The following is a 14,023-nucleotide window of genomic DNA, read 5'->3' on the forward strand; positions in this document are numbered from 1 at the left end:
ATAACATACACGGCCCTGGGACTTTGCAAGATGTTGCGAAGACTGAGTGTTCAATATAAACACTGCATGCCGTCTTGGTCCATCCACTTCATCCAAACGGCCAACCTTACAATCAGCTGTTGGAAGATCTGGATTGCATCGTTTCAGTTTATTTAAAATAGATTCAGGGTCAGAAGGGTTTGCAGGTATCCACGCATGTGCTCTAGGTTTAGCCGGTATGTCTTTCTTTTCGACTAACTCTAGAGCAGCTCCTTCCCAAACTTCACCAATTAGTATCAGAGCAGCTTTAAAACATTCTATAGACCTCTGGTCCTCAAATGCGACTAGCTTAGATAGTCCTTGATACCAACCAGCTTCTTGGTGTCGAGGATCTGGGCCGAGAAACTTTTCCAGCACCTGTGAGTAGACGACAGACAGAGGATTCTCAATTTCCCCCCATTTTTGCTTTGGAACCATACCGTCCAATGCTCCTTTATTAATGATAACCATCACAAGACTGCCTTTAGCAACTGAGGCAGGAGGATGTCAGCTCATCCCGTGATCGTTCCCTTTTTCCAGCCTCAAGAATACCTTGAGCCCATTTTAAGGAATCGCTTTGTTTAGTCGACAGCGTGCTTGGGTCGACTGATCCTAAGTTCTTTAGGTTAAACAAAGCATTTCTGCGTTCCTTGAATCTCTTTCGTGAGAGATGCCGTTACTTTGGAAAAGGTTCGACTTGTCAAAGTGTCGCCACCTGTCGACCCGTCTACAGGTCGACTAATTGGTCCTAACTCTTGGTCATTGCCCAAATTTATAACTCCAGTCGATACCCGTCCACTGGGCCCTGAAGTTAGCAACCCAGTGGATGACTTTGAATTTCGCTGCATGGTGGCTTAATATCCCACCACACTTGAAATTCTTAGTAGGTACCTATTACGATGAGTTTATCCGCTATTAAACACGTCCGTTCCGTTCGACGGTTGAATAGAATAATCGTAAATATAACTTATAACGATAATTTTTTATTGATGACAATAACACCTGGGCTACGTCCCAGTGGATAGTGTGTTGGCTTACAAACTGTGGTCCGCGGTTCGAATCCACGTCTGGCAAAAGGTAAAATTTATAAAATTGAATAATCTCTTCTACAATGTTTGTATTACAGACAAAGGTGCGAAGAACTAAAAAAACCTCGCAGAAGTGAGAAGAATGTGAGGAAATATACAATTAGCCAGAAAAATTTTGAGCACAATCTTCTTTGGGAGAAAATTCTTCTAAGCATATTATATGTTCACATAAAACAAACATAATAGCATATAGTTTTTGGGAAGACAACATTATTGAATTTGGATGGAAAAATACAAAATGTTTGGAACTTATACTACTATTTACTACTACCGTTTAGACCAATATGCTTTCAAACATACTGTTATGTTAGAATTTATAATATATTTTTGGTGCTTTATGCCCTTCGGGAGTTGGCATCTTCCTCTTTACTTGCCTCAACATGCGGACAAGACTCGGGGGGAGTAATGATACAGAGTTGGATGGTTGAGATATTCGATAGAATATTTTGATGAATGAGATTTCTTGTAAATGAAACATTACTTTTTTATGTTGTTGCATTCATCAAATCATAATTCTAATGAAGATGAATGGGAGGTCGTCTTTTTCTTTTTCAATTTCATCGCGTAACAAGCGCGAATTAAGTGGGACTGAAAATATAGCTTAGTAATGAATAGAAAAAATACAATGGTGCCATAAAGACAGTGTGATATATTGTTGTGAAAATTAAACGCATAACACGAAGAGTTCGTTATATGCCAAGCGTGAGATCTTTTTGTTTTATTATTTATTTATTCAATTCATCTGTACTAATATTTCGCAATTTTCTTTGAATTGCTTCCTGAGAGGTACATGATACATAAGACGATTACTATACACAAAAATTCTTAGTGAAGCATCACTGCCCTCGTCAGCTTTCTGCAATAGGGAGCTGCTCACAAGAGCAGTGATGCTTCACTAGCTCTAATGCGCTTTACAGACTATCAGTTATTCCGGACGGAATGTCTGAATTGCTTCCTGAGAGGTACATGATACATAAGACGATTACTATACACAAACATTCTTATGGTGTTTTCTTTTCTGAAAAAAAGTGATTTGCCTTCATTTTGTCTACAGATTGCGCATTTTTAAAATGTTACCAGCAACCTAAAAAAATGCTATCATTTCAGCGGGCAGAAAAGAATTCAAAGAAGGAAACAGGGCAATCGCAGCACTCTCGTTTGTTGGCAGTGCTGAAAATGCCCGTAATTTGCCTCTAATGGTGGCGCTATTTTCACAACAGAATTCGAAGCCTTTTCGCACTTTTGCCTGTTTTTTTTAGAAAAGAATCTAAAGAGTACATTTTCCGGGCAAAATGCAAAAAAGTGTGCATTTTTTACAAGAAAAGAAAACGCCATTAGTGAAGCATCACTGCCCTCGTCAGCTTTCTGCAATAGGGAGCTGCTGACGAGAGCAGTGATGCTTCACTAACTCTAATGCGCTTTACAGACTATCAGTTATTCCGGACGGAATGTTGGTGTTTGTGAAGAATCTTACAGTGTGTCAGATCGACACGACTTGTCGGCGATGACTAAATAATCGGTAAATGTGTTATCGATCCCATAAACATGCAGCATATCGATTATGCCTTCGGACTTAACTGATAATGTGTCCAATATATGCGATATGTTCGACACGAGCACTGTCGTCCGAAATATCTGATAATCTGTAAAGGGCATAATAAGAATTTTTGTGCATGTATAGTAATTGTGTTAATGTCTACTACGTCGTACTGCAACGGCATATGCATCGATGGACTTTCGTGTAAGTGATCATGATTATTATTACAACAAAATTTATTTATTACTAAACTACATTCTTATTTAAAGGGTTTATATACTAAGCCATTATCTGACACCAAAACTGGTAATTCATTCAATATTTAAAAATAACTTCATTAAAAAAAAAACTATATGATTTGATTTACTTTACTTTGAATAAAATATGTATTTTCCATAAATGAATTGAATTAGAATTTAAATTGAAGAGAGCCAAAGGGATTTGAAGTGGATACAACATTTGAAAGATATATAGTAAGAACGGTGAGGGCAGCGTGCAAATCATCTATAACCCAGTACAAATAATGATAAGTTATTTTAATGTAGCTCGCGCAACGCACAGCCGTTGTTGTAGCTGACTGTTTGGCCAAAATGTCTAAAGGCAATAGATGCATCATGATATTAAGGGAATCTGTTCCTGCCATACTGAATGCGCCTGAGATTCACAAGCAAGCCATACATTGAACTTTATCTAAACTTGTCGGCTGCTGAAGTCCCGGCCACAGACTAAAACGCCATATAGCATTATAGGTCTAACCACTGATGATACCGGAAGTGCCGGAGACAAATATGAGCACTGTGCAAGATATCGAACACGCAGTGGAGAGGATTACTAAGGCCTTCAACATTTCACTGAAAGCTGCATGCCCTAGAGGAAAGCCAAGGGGGAAAAATCGGCCGCCATGGTGGACTACGGAGTTAAGTAATAAGAGGAAATCCTGCAGGAAGCTCTTTAACAAAGCAAAGTCCACAAGAGCTCCGGAGGATTGGGACACTTACAAGATGAATCTGAGAGAATATAAACGAGAACTGAGAAGGTCTCAACAAAACTCTTGGGACGATTACTGTAGCAGTATTGAGAATACGTCAGAGGCTTCCAGACTACGGAAGGTACTAGCATCCACTAACACCGCTCCAGGTTTCATTAAAACATCGGAGGGAAATTGGACAACGTCCAGTGAGGAGACGTTGGAAGTACTTTTGGACACACACTTCCTTGGAAATCAGACGGTTGAACCATGTTCCGGCGGTGTAACCTATCGAGGAAATTGTGTCGGAATCTAGAATAAAATGGGCTTTAAATAGCTTTGGACCATTCAAATCCCCCGGACCTGATGGAATTACTCCGGCGGAGTTACAGGCAGTGACTGAAAGAATTATCCCCTGGTTGACGGTGATATATAAACAATGTATAAACTTAGCATATATTCCAGAAAAGTGGAGGGAAACAAAAGTCGTCTTCATACCTAAAGCAGGAAAAGCCTCTCACTCGAGTGCGAAGGATTTCCGACCAATCAGCTTATCCTCATTCCTACTTAAGACCCTGGAGAGGATGATAGACATGTATCTTAGAACTAGCGTGGATTCAGGTTTGCTCTCGAAACGACAACATGCATACTCGAAGGGCAGGTCTACTGAGACCGCATTGCATGAACTGGTCAGCTTTATTGAAAGCTCACTATCTGTCAAAGAATACACAATCGTGGCGTTTCTAGACATCGAAGGGGCGTTCAATAATGTCCATCCGAGCTCAATATTAAATGGACTGACAACTCTGAATGTTGATCCAGGTATACTTAGGCTGTTAGACGAACTTCTAATGAAGAGACGTATTTCAGCCACACTAGGACAAGCAAACATACAAAGGTATGTGAACAGAGGCACTCTCCAGGGAGGAGTTCTATCACCTCTTCTTTGGAATGTTGCTATAAACAACCTTCTGGTTTCTCTAGAAAAAGAAAGGATAAAAGTGGTGGCATACGCAGATGATGTTGCGCTAGCAGTCAGGGGAAAATTCCCATCCACAATCAGAGATATTATAAAGAGAGCTCTCCGGATGACTGAGAAATGGGCGAAAGATAATGGTCTTGGTGTAAATCCAGCAAAGACAGAAATAGTCATGTACTGCAAAGATCGCAAAACTCCAACGGTTAGGCCCATTTCCTTAGGGGGTACTGAAATTCCCTTTGGTGAGTGTGCAAAATACCTTGGCGTTATTTTGGACAGGAAGCTGAATTTTAGGCTTAATATTGAAGAGAGGGCGAGAAAAGCCACGGTAGCTTTGTAAAAAAGGCAATAGGGAAAAAGTGGGGACTACGACCAAAAATTGTGCATTGGCTATACACGGCAGTGGTTAGACCTATAATGCTATATGGTGTTGTAGTCTGGTGGCCGGCACTTCAGAAACCGACTTGTTTAGATAAAGTTCAGCGTATGGCGAGCTTATGTATCTCAGGCGCATTTAGTAAGACAGGAACAGACTCCCTTAATGTCATGCTACATCTATTGCCTTTAGACATTTTGGCCAAACAGTCAGCTGCAACAACGGCTGTGCGGTTGCGCGAGCTATCGCTGTGGTCGGAAAAAATTTACGGTCATAGCTCGGTCCTCAAAGTAATGCCAGATGTGCCTAACGCAGTGGATTACACCCTGGCAAAACCACTTTTCGACAAAAAGTTTGAAACTCTAATTCCCAACAGTGAGGCGTGGTGTACACAGACCCCGGGGAATAAAAGATATATAGATTTCTATACTGATGGCTCCAAGTTGAATGGACAAGTGGGGTTCGGAGTATATTCTTAAGATCTGGAAATTCGAATAGCGAAAAGATTACCTAATCACTGTAGTGTTTTTCAGGCTGAAATATTGGCAATAAGAGAGGTGGTGAATTGGCTGAGAAGTAATGTTCCAACAAATATTGGCATTAATATATACTCAGACAGTCAACCTGCAATAAAATCCTTGGACTCTGTGTTCCTTAACTCAAAAACGGCCATAGACTGCCGCAAATCTCTCAACGAGATGGCTGAGCAGTACAATATTCACCTAATATGGGTGCCTGGTCATAGTAACATACCGGGGAACTGTGAAGCAGATGTGTTAGCAAGGCTAGGAACTACCTTACATATTCCCAGGGAACTAGAATCTGTTGGTATGCCTCTGGCCACCTGCAAGCTCTTACTGCGTGAGAAGGCTGTTATGATGGCCAATATTCGATGGGAAAATTGCAAGGTTTGTAACGACACCAAGCAAATATGGCCCCATTTAAACTTAAACCGCACACTAGATATGCTAGTGTTCTCAAGGCGTCAGATAGCACTCCTAATATCTGCTATAACGGGTCGCTGCCTGATAGGCGAATTTGCAAAAACTATAGGTGCGAAGTATAATGACTATTGTATAAGCTGTCATGACGTGGAGGAAAAGGAATCAATTAAACACCTCTTGTGTGAGTGTCCTGCTTTTTGTGTAAGGCGTAAGCGAATTTTAGGAGCATATAGCTTTAGATTACTGGCTGACCTGGAAAACGTTAACTTAAGCAGTTTGTTAATGTTTTTGGTGCAATCTGGTTGGTTCCACAAAAGTAAATAATAGAGAAGGTTCAGTGGTTAAGACTAGAAGTGCCCATATGTAATAGGTACTTTTAGTTAAATGTGGTATCACAATGGACTGAATAGTCTAAGTGAGCCTGAAATTTAATCGAGCTGCCACTTTAACCTAACCTAACCTAACCACTGCCGTGTATAGCCAATGCAATTTTTTCCCACCCACTTTTTTACAAGAGTACCGTTGCTTTTTTCGCCCTTTCCTCAATATTAAGCTTAAATTTCAGTTTCCTGTCAAATATAACGGTATTTTGCACACTCACCAAAGGGAATTTTAATACCACCTAAGGAGATGGGCTTAACTGTGGGAATTTTGTGTTCTTTGCAGTACTTGACTATTTCTGAAATACGTCTCTTCGTTAGAAGTTCGTCTAACAGCCTAAGTATACCTGGATCAACATTCAGAGTTGTCAGTCCATTTAATATCAAGCTCGGATGGACGTTGTTGAATGTCCATTCGATGTCTATAAACGCCACGATTGTGTATTCATTGACAGATAGTGAGCTTTCAATAAATCTTATTAGTTCATGCAATGCGGTCTCAGAAGACCTGCCCTTCGAGTATGCATGCTGTCGTTTCGAGAGCAAACTTGAATCGACGCTAGTTCTAAGATAAATAACTATCACCATCTACAGAGTCTCAAGTAGGAATGAGGATAAGCTGAATTGGAAATCCTTCGCACTCGAGTGAGAGGCTTTTTCTTCTTTAGGTATAAATATATGCACTTTTCTGGAATATATGTTATGTTTATACATCCTTTATGTATTACCGTCAACCAAGGGATAATTCTATCAGTCACTGCTTGTAACTCCGCCGGAGTAATTCCATCAGGTCCGGGGGATTTGAAATACTATGATGTGCATTTGCATCACATCCCATAATGAGTTTTTTCTTTGTTTTCAGTGACTCCTCAACCAAGGTCTTAACGGCACATGGAGGCTCTCCCTATCATGTCCCATCTAGACCGAAGATACCCAATATATGCATTTGACTATCTCTATACTGGCAACGACAGTGTCTGCGTTGCTCAATGAAGGAAGCAGAAATAAGTTTAGTTCGTTTTTGGCAATTATACATGCTCGATTTATATCTTTGCAGGTATTATGCAAAAGTTTGAAACCCGGAGTACTTAATTCACAGATCTTGTTCTTATATACATATGGTTCTTGAATAAGAACTATATCTATATCTCCTTTCATCAGGAGAACTTTTAAGGCAGCACAAGCAGCCTTACAATGGTGAAGATTTATCTGGAGGAACCTTGGAACCATCCAAATTTGCAACCACCGTCACATCAGCCGTTTCGATTGAGTCTTCGAAGGCTTCGTCTTCACCGATTGTGAGGTTTGAGCCTGTAGAAGCTTCCGGCATACGATGTTCGTCAATGTCTGCAGTTTTAATGTGTCTTTCGCCTTCGCAAGAAGAGTTTTTCACTTCTGACTCTAGCGGAGGTCTGTCCGTTTCGGAATCCTTTGGCTGATCTCTTTTGTATACCTTCATATGGATATCATGACAGCCATAACTTACACGTCCTTGGGTCTGGGCTAGATGTGGCAGCAACTCAATGTTCAATATAAACACCGCATGTCGTCTTGGTCCATCCACCTCATCCAAACGTCCAACCTTCCAATCGGCCGTTGGAAGATCTGGTTTACATTCCTTTAGTCTGTTTAATATTGACCCAGGATCAGGAGGGTTAGCAGGTATCAATGTGCTCTAGGTTTAGCCGGTATGTCTTTTTTCTCGACTAACTCCAAAGCGGCTCCTTTCCAAACGAACTGCAAAGCGGATGAGTTAGCAAGGCTAGGAACTACCTTACATATTCCCCGGGAACTAGAATCTGTTGGTATGCCCCTGGCTACTTGCACGCTCTTACTGCGTGAGAAGGCTGTTATGATGGCAAATGTTCGATGGGAGAATTGCAAGGGTTATAACGACACAAAGCAAATATGGCCCCATTTTAACTTAATCCGCACACTAGATATGCTAGTGTTCTCAAGACGTCAGATATCACTCCAGATATCTGCTATTACGGGTCGCTGCCTGTTAGGCGATTTTGCAAAAACTATTGGCGCGAAGTATAATGACTACTGTATGAGCTGTCATGATGCGGAAAAGGAATCAATTAAACACGTTTTGTGTGAGTGTTCTGCATTTTGAATAAGGCGTAAGCGAATTTTAGGGGCATATAGCTTTAGATTACTGGCGGACCTTGAAAACGTTAACTTAAGCTAAGTTAACTTAAGCAGTATGCTAATGTTTTTGGAACAATCTGGTTGGTTCAACAGAAGACAATAATCGAGAAGGTTCAGCGGTTAAAACTAGAAGTGCCCATATGTAATAGGTACCTTTAAATAAAACTGACTAGTTCATGCATTGCGGTCTCAGTAGACCGTTCGAGTAGGCATGCTGTCGTTTCGACAGCAATCTCGATTCGACGCTAGTTCTAAGAAAAATATCTATCATCCTCTCAAGAGTCTTAGAAAGAAATGAGGATTAGCTGATTGGTCGGAAATCCTTCGCACTCGAGTGAGTGGCGTTTCCCGCTTTAGGTATGAAAACGACCTTTGTTTCCCTCCACTTTCCTGGAATATATGCTAAGTTGACACGTCCTGTATATATCGCCGACAACCAGGGGATAATTCTGTCAGTCACTGCTTGTAACCCCGCCGGAGTAATTCAATCAGGTCCGGGGGATTTGAATGGTCCAAAACTACTTAAAGCCCATTGTATTCTATATTCCGATACAATTTCCTCCGTAGGAAATGACCGCTGAGCCGCTGTAGCACCGCCTGAACATGGTTCAACGGTCTGATTTCCACAATTCTTGTTGGAGGCATTATTTTTGTTTTTATATCGTTTGGGCAAGATTCACTGGGTATAGATTATGTGTTTTTTCGTTTGATATCCTTTAACTTATATAATGGTAGAAAATTTGTACATTTGACATTGTTCCGTAAAGACAAAGCACTACAAAAATACCTTTTTTTATTTCAATGTTTATTTTTGTGTATTTTGCGAGTTGTTGATTTGTTGCTTTTTCGTTCTAGTACTGTTTAAAATAAAATTTAATGTACGTCTTGTCGCATAAATCATATATACCTACCCCCTTCATTCACCACCTAAATAAATGGAATTAAATAAACGAAGCTAAATATATTGCAAAAACTGTTATATAAAAAAACTAATACAAATTTATTTGTATACCCCGATTGTAAGGCAGTATTTCACATATTCAATTTTAAAGCCTAATTTGAACTTATATGTAAATTAATTCTAATTATAGTTTAAAACTATTACAAATTAGTGTTCTTACTGAAAATAATATTGCTTAAAATATTTGAATATGATATATTTAGTAGAACATAGGATGTTATGCTACGTTTATGGCACCACTTTCATTCGATGGTTCTGTGGACGATTTCGGACTACTACCACTTGTAATACTGTTACTTTTCTCAGAAATCGGTGTGACAATTGAAGAAGAATTTGTGGTTGTTACTAAATGTCGATTGGCACTCTGTTGAAAATGTGGAGAAAACGAATTGTTATATATGGCACTATGTGTCGATGGTAAAATTGGCTGAATCGACTGTGAAAGGTTGGAAGAAATGAAGCTTATATCATCGGATACTGTTGCTTGACCGACAAGACTATGTAAAGTTGAATCTGTCATACTGGAGGTTCTGTTGTTAATGTCTGTACTATTGGAAGCACTTGCATCATCGTGTGGTCTTTTTGTCAACTGGTTTATGCTTAGTGGATTATTAATGTCTCTAGGATTCGCTCCTATAGGACTTCTTTGAAAAGTCCCATTGTTACTTTGATGTATTTTACTTCTCATGGGGTTACATGACTCAGTCGGGGATATTGTTTCTGTTGTGGATGGAGATTTCTGAGATGACATTGCATCAATTACAGATGATTTTAATATTTTATCGGACTCTTCAAAATGACCTACAGTTGCCATATAAGTCCTATTGTTAACCCCTATTTTAAATGTCGTTGAATGATTTACACTACTATCATTTTTCTTTGTAGAAACAGTATCCAACGATTTGTAAGTTTTGTTAAGACTATCGTGGTTACTGTGAATACCATTTCCAATCACATTGTTGCTACTGTTATTCATAGCCAGTCCCATCGCCAAATGACTTAAGCGATTTCCGAGCAGCATCGCAGGACTGCTACTAAGGAGAGAACGCATCATACGGTCCGATAATGAGGCTGGTAAAGAGGCGGATGCAGTTGTTGACGATGAGCAGGTTGAGCTGTAATTAGACATTGTTGTTGATAAAGGTGATGGAAGTGTTGATATAATATTTGACACTGAATTCGGACTACTAACAAGAAGGCCACTAGTTTCGTAGCCAGAATTTGATGTTGGACAGGACGATGAAGAACTAGACTGTTGGAAATTTGATTTGATTTGTTGCTGCATTTGTAAATTCGGAGGTTGCAAATGATGCAAGTTTGGGTGACTTAGGCTCTGTTCGTTATAACTGGAATTTGTGGCTTCATTTGCACTCTGGACAATAGCCGGGCTAGCCAGACTGGCCCGAGGACTTTGGAAACTAGAAAACCCACTTGGACTTGAAAGGCTCTGATTTAAAGACTCATTATCATCGTCGTATGTCTTATTATCGTCGCAACTTTCACAACTGCCTATAATGTCATGTTCAATGTCGTCCTCGTCACTTCTTTGACCGTCTACGTCATCTAATTCATTAAGGTGCTCTTCTTTTACATTATTATAGTTGATACCAATAGATTCCATATAACGAATACATTTTTTTTTACGCTTGCAAGGTTTGCACCATTGATTTTGTTGGTCGAGACCAAAACGAGCTCTACATTTTTTCATGCTATTCCCTCCAGAATCTGCTGGAGATCTGTCTTTTTTACGTTTCTTCTTCTTTGAAACATAGCCGTAGTTATCTCTAGCACTCCACCCAGGATATAGCTCCATATGTAACTGCCGCTCTTGACGTGCTTTTTCATAATATTTACTTTGTTCTTCTCTTGACAACTCGTGCCACCGTCTACCAAGTATTTGATTGATAGCAGCAGATTCTTTGAGTGTACACTCAGCAACAACTTTCGCCCTCATTTCTTTCATATATAACATAAAAGCGTTCAATGGTTTTTTTATATGAGGCTTTTTCTTTTCGGACGAATTATCTTTACAATTGTCATAGCTCTGTATACCCCTCACATGTTTACTATTGTCAGTTTTTAAGAACCTATTGTTTGTGGATGTATCCGAATTACCATCTTGTTTTGGACTCGATGCTGTAGTTGTATGATGTGTATTAAGCATAAGCTGTTGTGATGTATGTACAGACGGAAGAAGGCTAGGGGAAAATCGAAATGAAAAATCACCAGAAAGTGTGGAATTGATAGGAAGGGAAGTTGGATACGGACTTCTGAAACTTGACGTTGCAGAATATACCGAAGGCGTGTGCCACGTTGCCACTTGCGTCATATCAGGTGTTATCATGGAGTATGGATATTGACTGGAGGAGAAAGGATATATTGCTTGCCTACTTAAATTTATTGATTTGACATCTAATTGATAAGGAGGTATACCACAATGTGCTGGTGGAGGCGTTGTGAGATGATCCCCATTGTGGCTGAAAAAGCATGGCAAACTTATTTTATTTGCAATAGTAGCAGGCAATCCTCCAGCAGACCCATTTGAATAAGTATACGGGGACACAAGGTAGCCCATATTATACGCAGATGTATGGGGCTCAATTTTGCTGAAGACTGGACTCTGACCAGATCGAATGGATACTTTTCCACTTTTTTCCTCACTTTCTGTTAAATCGATTAAGCTAGATTTTTCTTCCAACAAATTCTCTGACGAAATTTTTTCATCCTCTCGGTCACCCTCATCTTTGAACACTTTAACCTCATCTGTGCTTCCTAAATCGTCGCCAGAACTCGTATGACGCGTATGACTTGTATGCGGCATGACGGACTTTCGATTATACTATTTGTTGTAATTTAAACTAAGTGATATTTGAAGATTTTTTTCTAAAATATTTTTATAAATGTGATTGCACGGTATTGGTTACAATAATTATCGCTGTTTTAAATTTCTTTTTTAAAGATTTTACTGTTACGATATGATTTAATTTGGTTCCAATACATAATATGCATCCTACATTATAAGTTTATATAATGTTTACAAATTGCATGTGATATTTTCTCATCTTTAATATAAAATATACAAAAAAATTTGCTTTAAAAATAAATATATCCTTGATGTCTAATGAACGATACTACATATCTATTGGTTCGAAACATGCTTTAATAAAACAATCATGTATTTTTTGGAAGACATCAAATATATACTTATTTTCAAAAAACAAATATGAAGCAAGTTAGATGGTCATTGAAAGTTATTACTAGTTAATTAAGTAATTCAAAGCAGGAATAAAAGTAACATCTAAACAGTTGTATTTTACATTTACCTTAGTGATCACAGATTCAATATAATGTATTGTTCACGTATTTTAAGAAGTAAAAGGTTTATATAATATTGCGTTATTTTCATATAATCATGATCATCACCATTCAAAAATACTCTGGAGCTGAAGTGATCTGCAAAATAGCGAACAAGTAGGCGAACATTGGTCATCAGGATTTTCCAGTGGTACTAAGGATGTCAGAGAGATAACTCAGCCGAAGTGTTGGAATACAATCGATATTCTTACACCTTGAGTAATCAATTCAGCAAATTCCTAATAACAAAAAAATTAAAAAAAAAAACAAAAAACAAAAACAAAAAAGTAAAAAAAATTAAAATACAAAAATAAAAATCAATATACATATATATATATATATTGCAGTTATAATATTTGAAATATGAAGATATCAAAGATAATATGTTGTAACATGTATTGTCCCTTATCAATTACTTCCTGTTGTTAGTACATATTAGAACTCGACCGAAGTGGACATTTTATGCAGTGGACAAAAAATGCAATATTTGTCCGAAGACGAAGCCGGAATTAATTTTTTATTAAAAAAATACCTAACTATTCTTGCGCGACTTTCAACAATCCAAATCCCATAGTTTGATGAGAATGCAGATTACAATAGTTTGCATCTTAACACAAATAACAAAGTCTTAAGTGGTGCATCATACATTAAAAAACTTTAATCTTAAGGTAAGTACTATGTTCGGGTTTTGCACCTAACCACTAAACTAAAATTTTTTATTCAGTACATCCTTGAAATATTGAACCACCAGCGTATATTAATATTTATATCCTTTAGTAGAGAATAATATTTACAATTATTATATGTTATTAACTTTTTTATCAAAGGTGCTCTAGCGAAAACTGTAAGGTATTTTACATACATTTACGAAGTATTTTACCATACGTCAATAACGTCGTAAAACTTTGTTAAATACTTAGTTTATGAATAAATAAGAATTTTAATAGTATACATTTTTTAGAACCATTTATTCCATACTTTTTTAACAATTTTTGTATTTACGAATGCCTTTTCCTTATAGAAAAAGACTAAGAAAATGCAAATGTGGCAACTTTTATAAGCGTGCTATCGCCAGTTTAATTTCACATAACCGCCCGTGTAAAAATCGGTGGATCTTATCATATATAATTATATCAAAGTCTATCTACCCAGTCAGAAGTTTACGATGGTTATAAATATTGAGCGTTGTAACAGCGTTGGAACCCAACGTTGAAACATCGCTTGCTAAACAAATCAATTGACGGCTTTTAAATAGTAAATTTTCC

The 14,023-nt window shown here is 38.2% G+C and overlaps 2 protein-coding genes across 3 annotated transcripts in view; both read right to left on the minus strand.

Annotated features, from left to right (window-relative positions):
* Positions 1 to 14,023, minus strand: part of LOC142237895 (protein pangolin, isoforms A/H/I/S-like) — a 191,284-nt gene that overhangs the window by 102,420 nt on the left and 74,841 nt on the right. The window contains exon 1 of one of the 2 annotated variants that reach the window (XM_075309350.1): positions 12,728 to 12,863. The exons of the other annotated variant lie outside the window; for it this stretch is intronic. The gene's annotated coding sequence lies outside the window, so the exon portion shown is untranslated. Of the gene's footprint in view, positions 1 to 12,727; positions 12,864 to 14,023 lie in introns of those variants that run through there. 2 annotated transcript variants of the gene reach the window in all.
* On the minus strand, positions 9,404 to 12,729 carry LOC142237894 (protein pangolin, isoforms A/H/I/S-like). Its single transcript, XM_075309348.1, has one exon. It carries the CDS (start codon positions 12,223 to 12,225, stop codon positions 9,622 to 9,624), a length of 2,604 nt encoding a protein of 867 aa, XP_075165463.1. The 5' UTR covers positions 12,226 to 12,729; the 3' UTR covers positions 9,404 to 9,621.

Source organism: Haematobia irritans, chromosome 5, assembly GCF_050003625.1.
Source record: "Haematobia irritans isolate KBUSLIRL chromosome 5, ASM5000362v1, whole genome shotgun sequence".
Classification (NCBI taxonomy): Eukaryota; Metazoa; Arthropoda; class Insecta; order Diptera; family Muscidae; genus Haematobia; species Haematobia irritans.

Bases quoted from the DNA above. Each gene is read 5' to 3' on its own strand.
- LOC142237894 (XM_075309348.1), bottom strand. From the start codon at position 12,225: ATGCCGCATACAAGTCATACGCGTCATACGAGTTCTGGCGACGATTTA.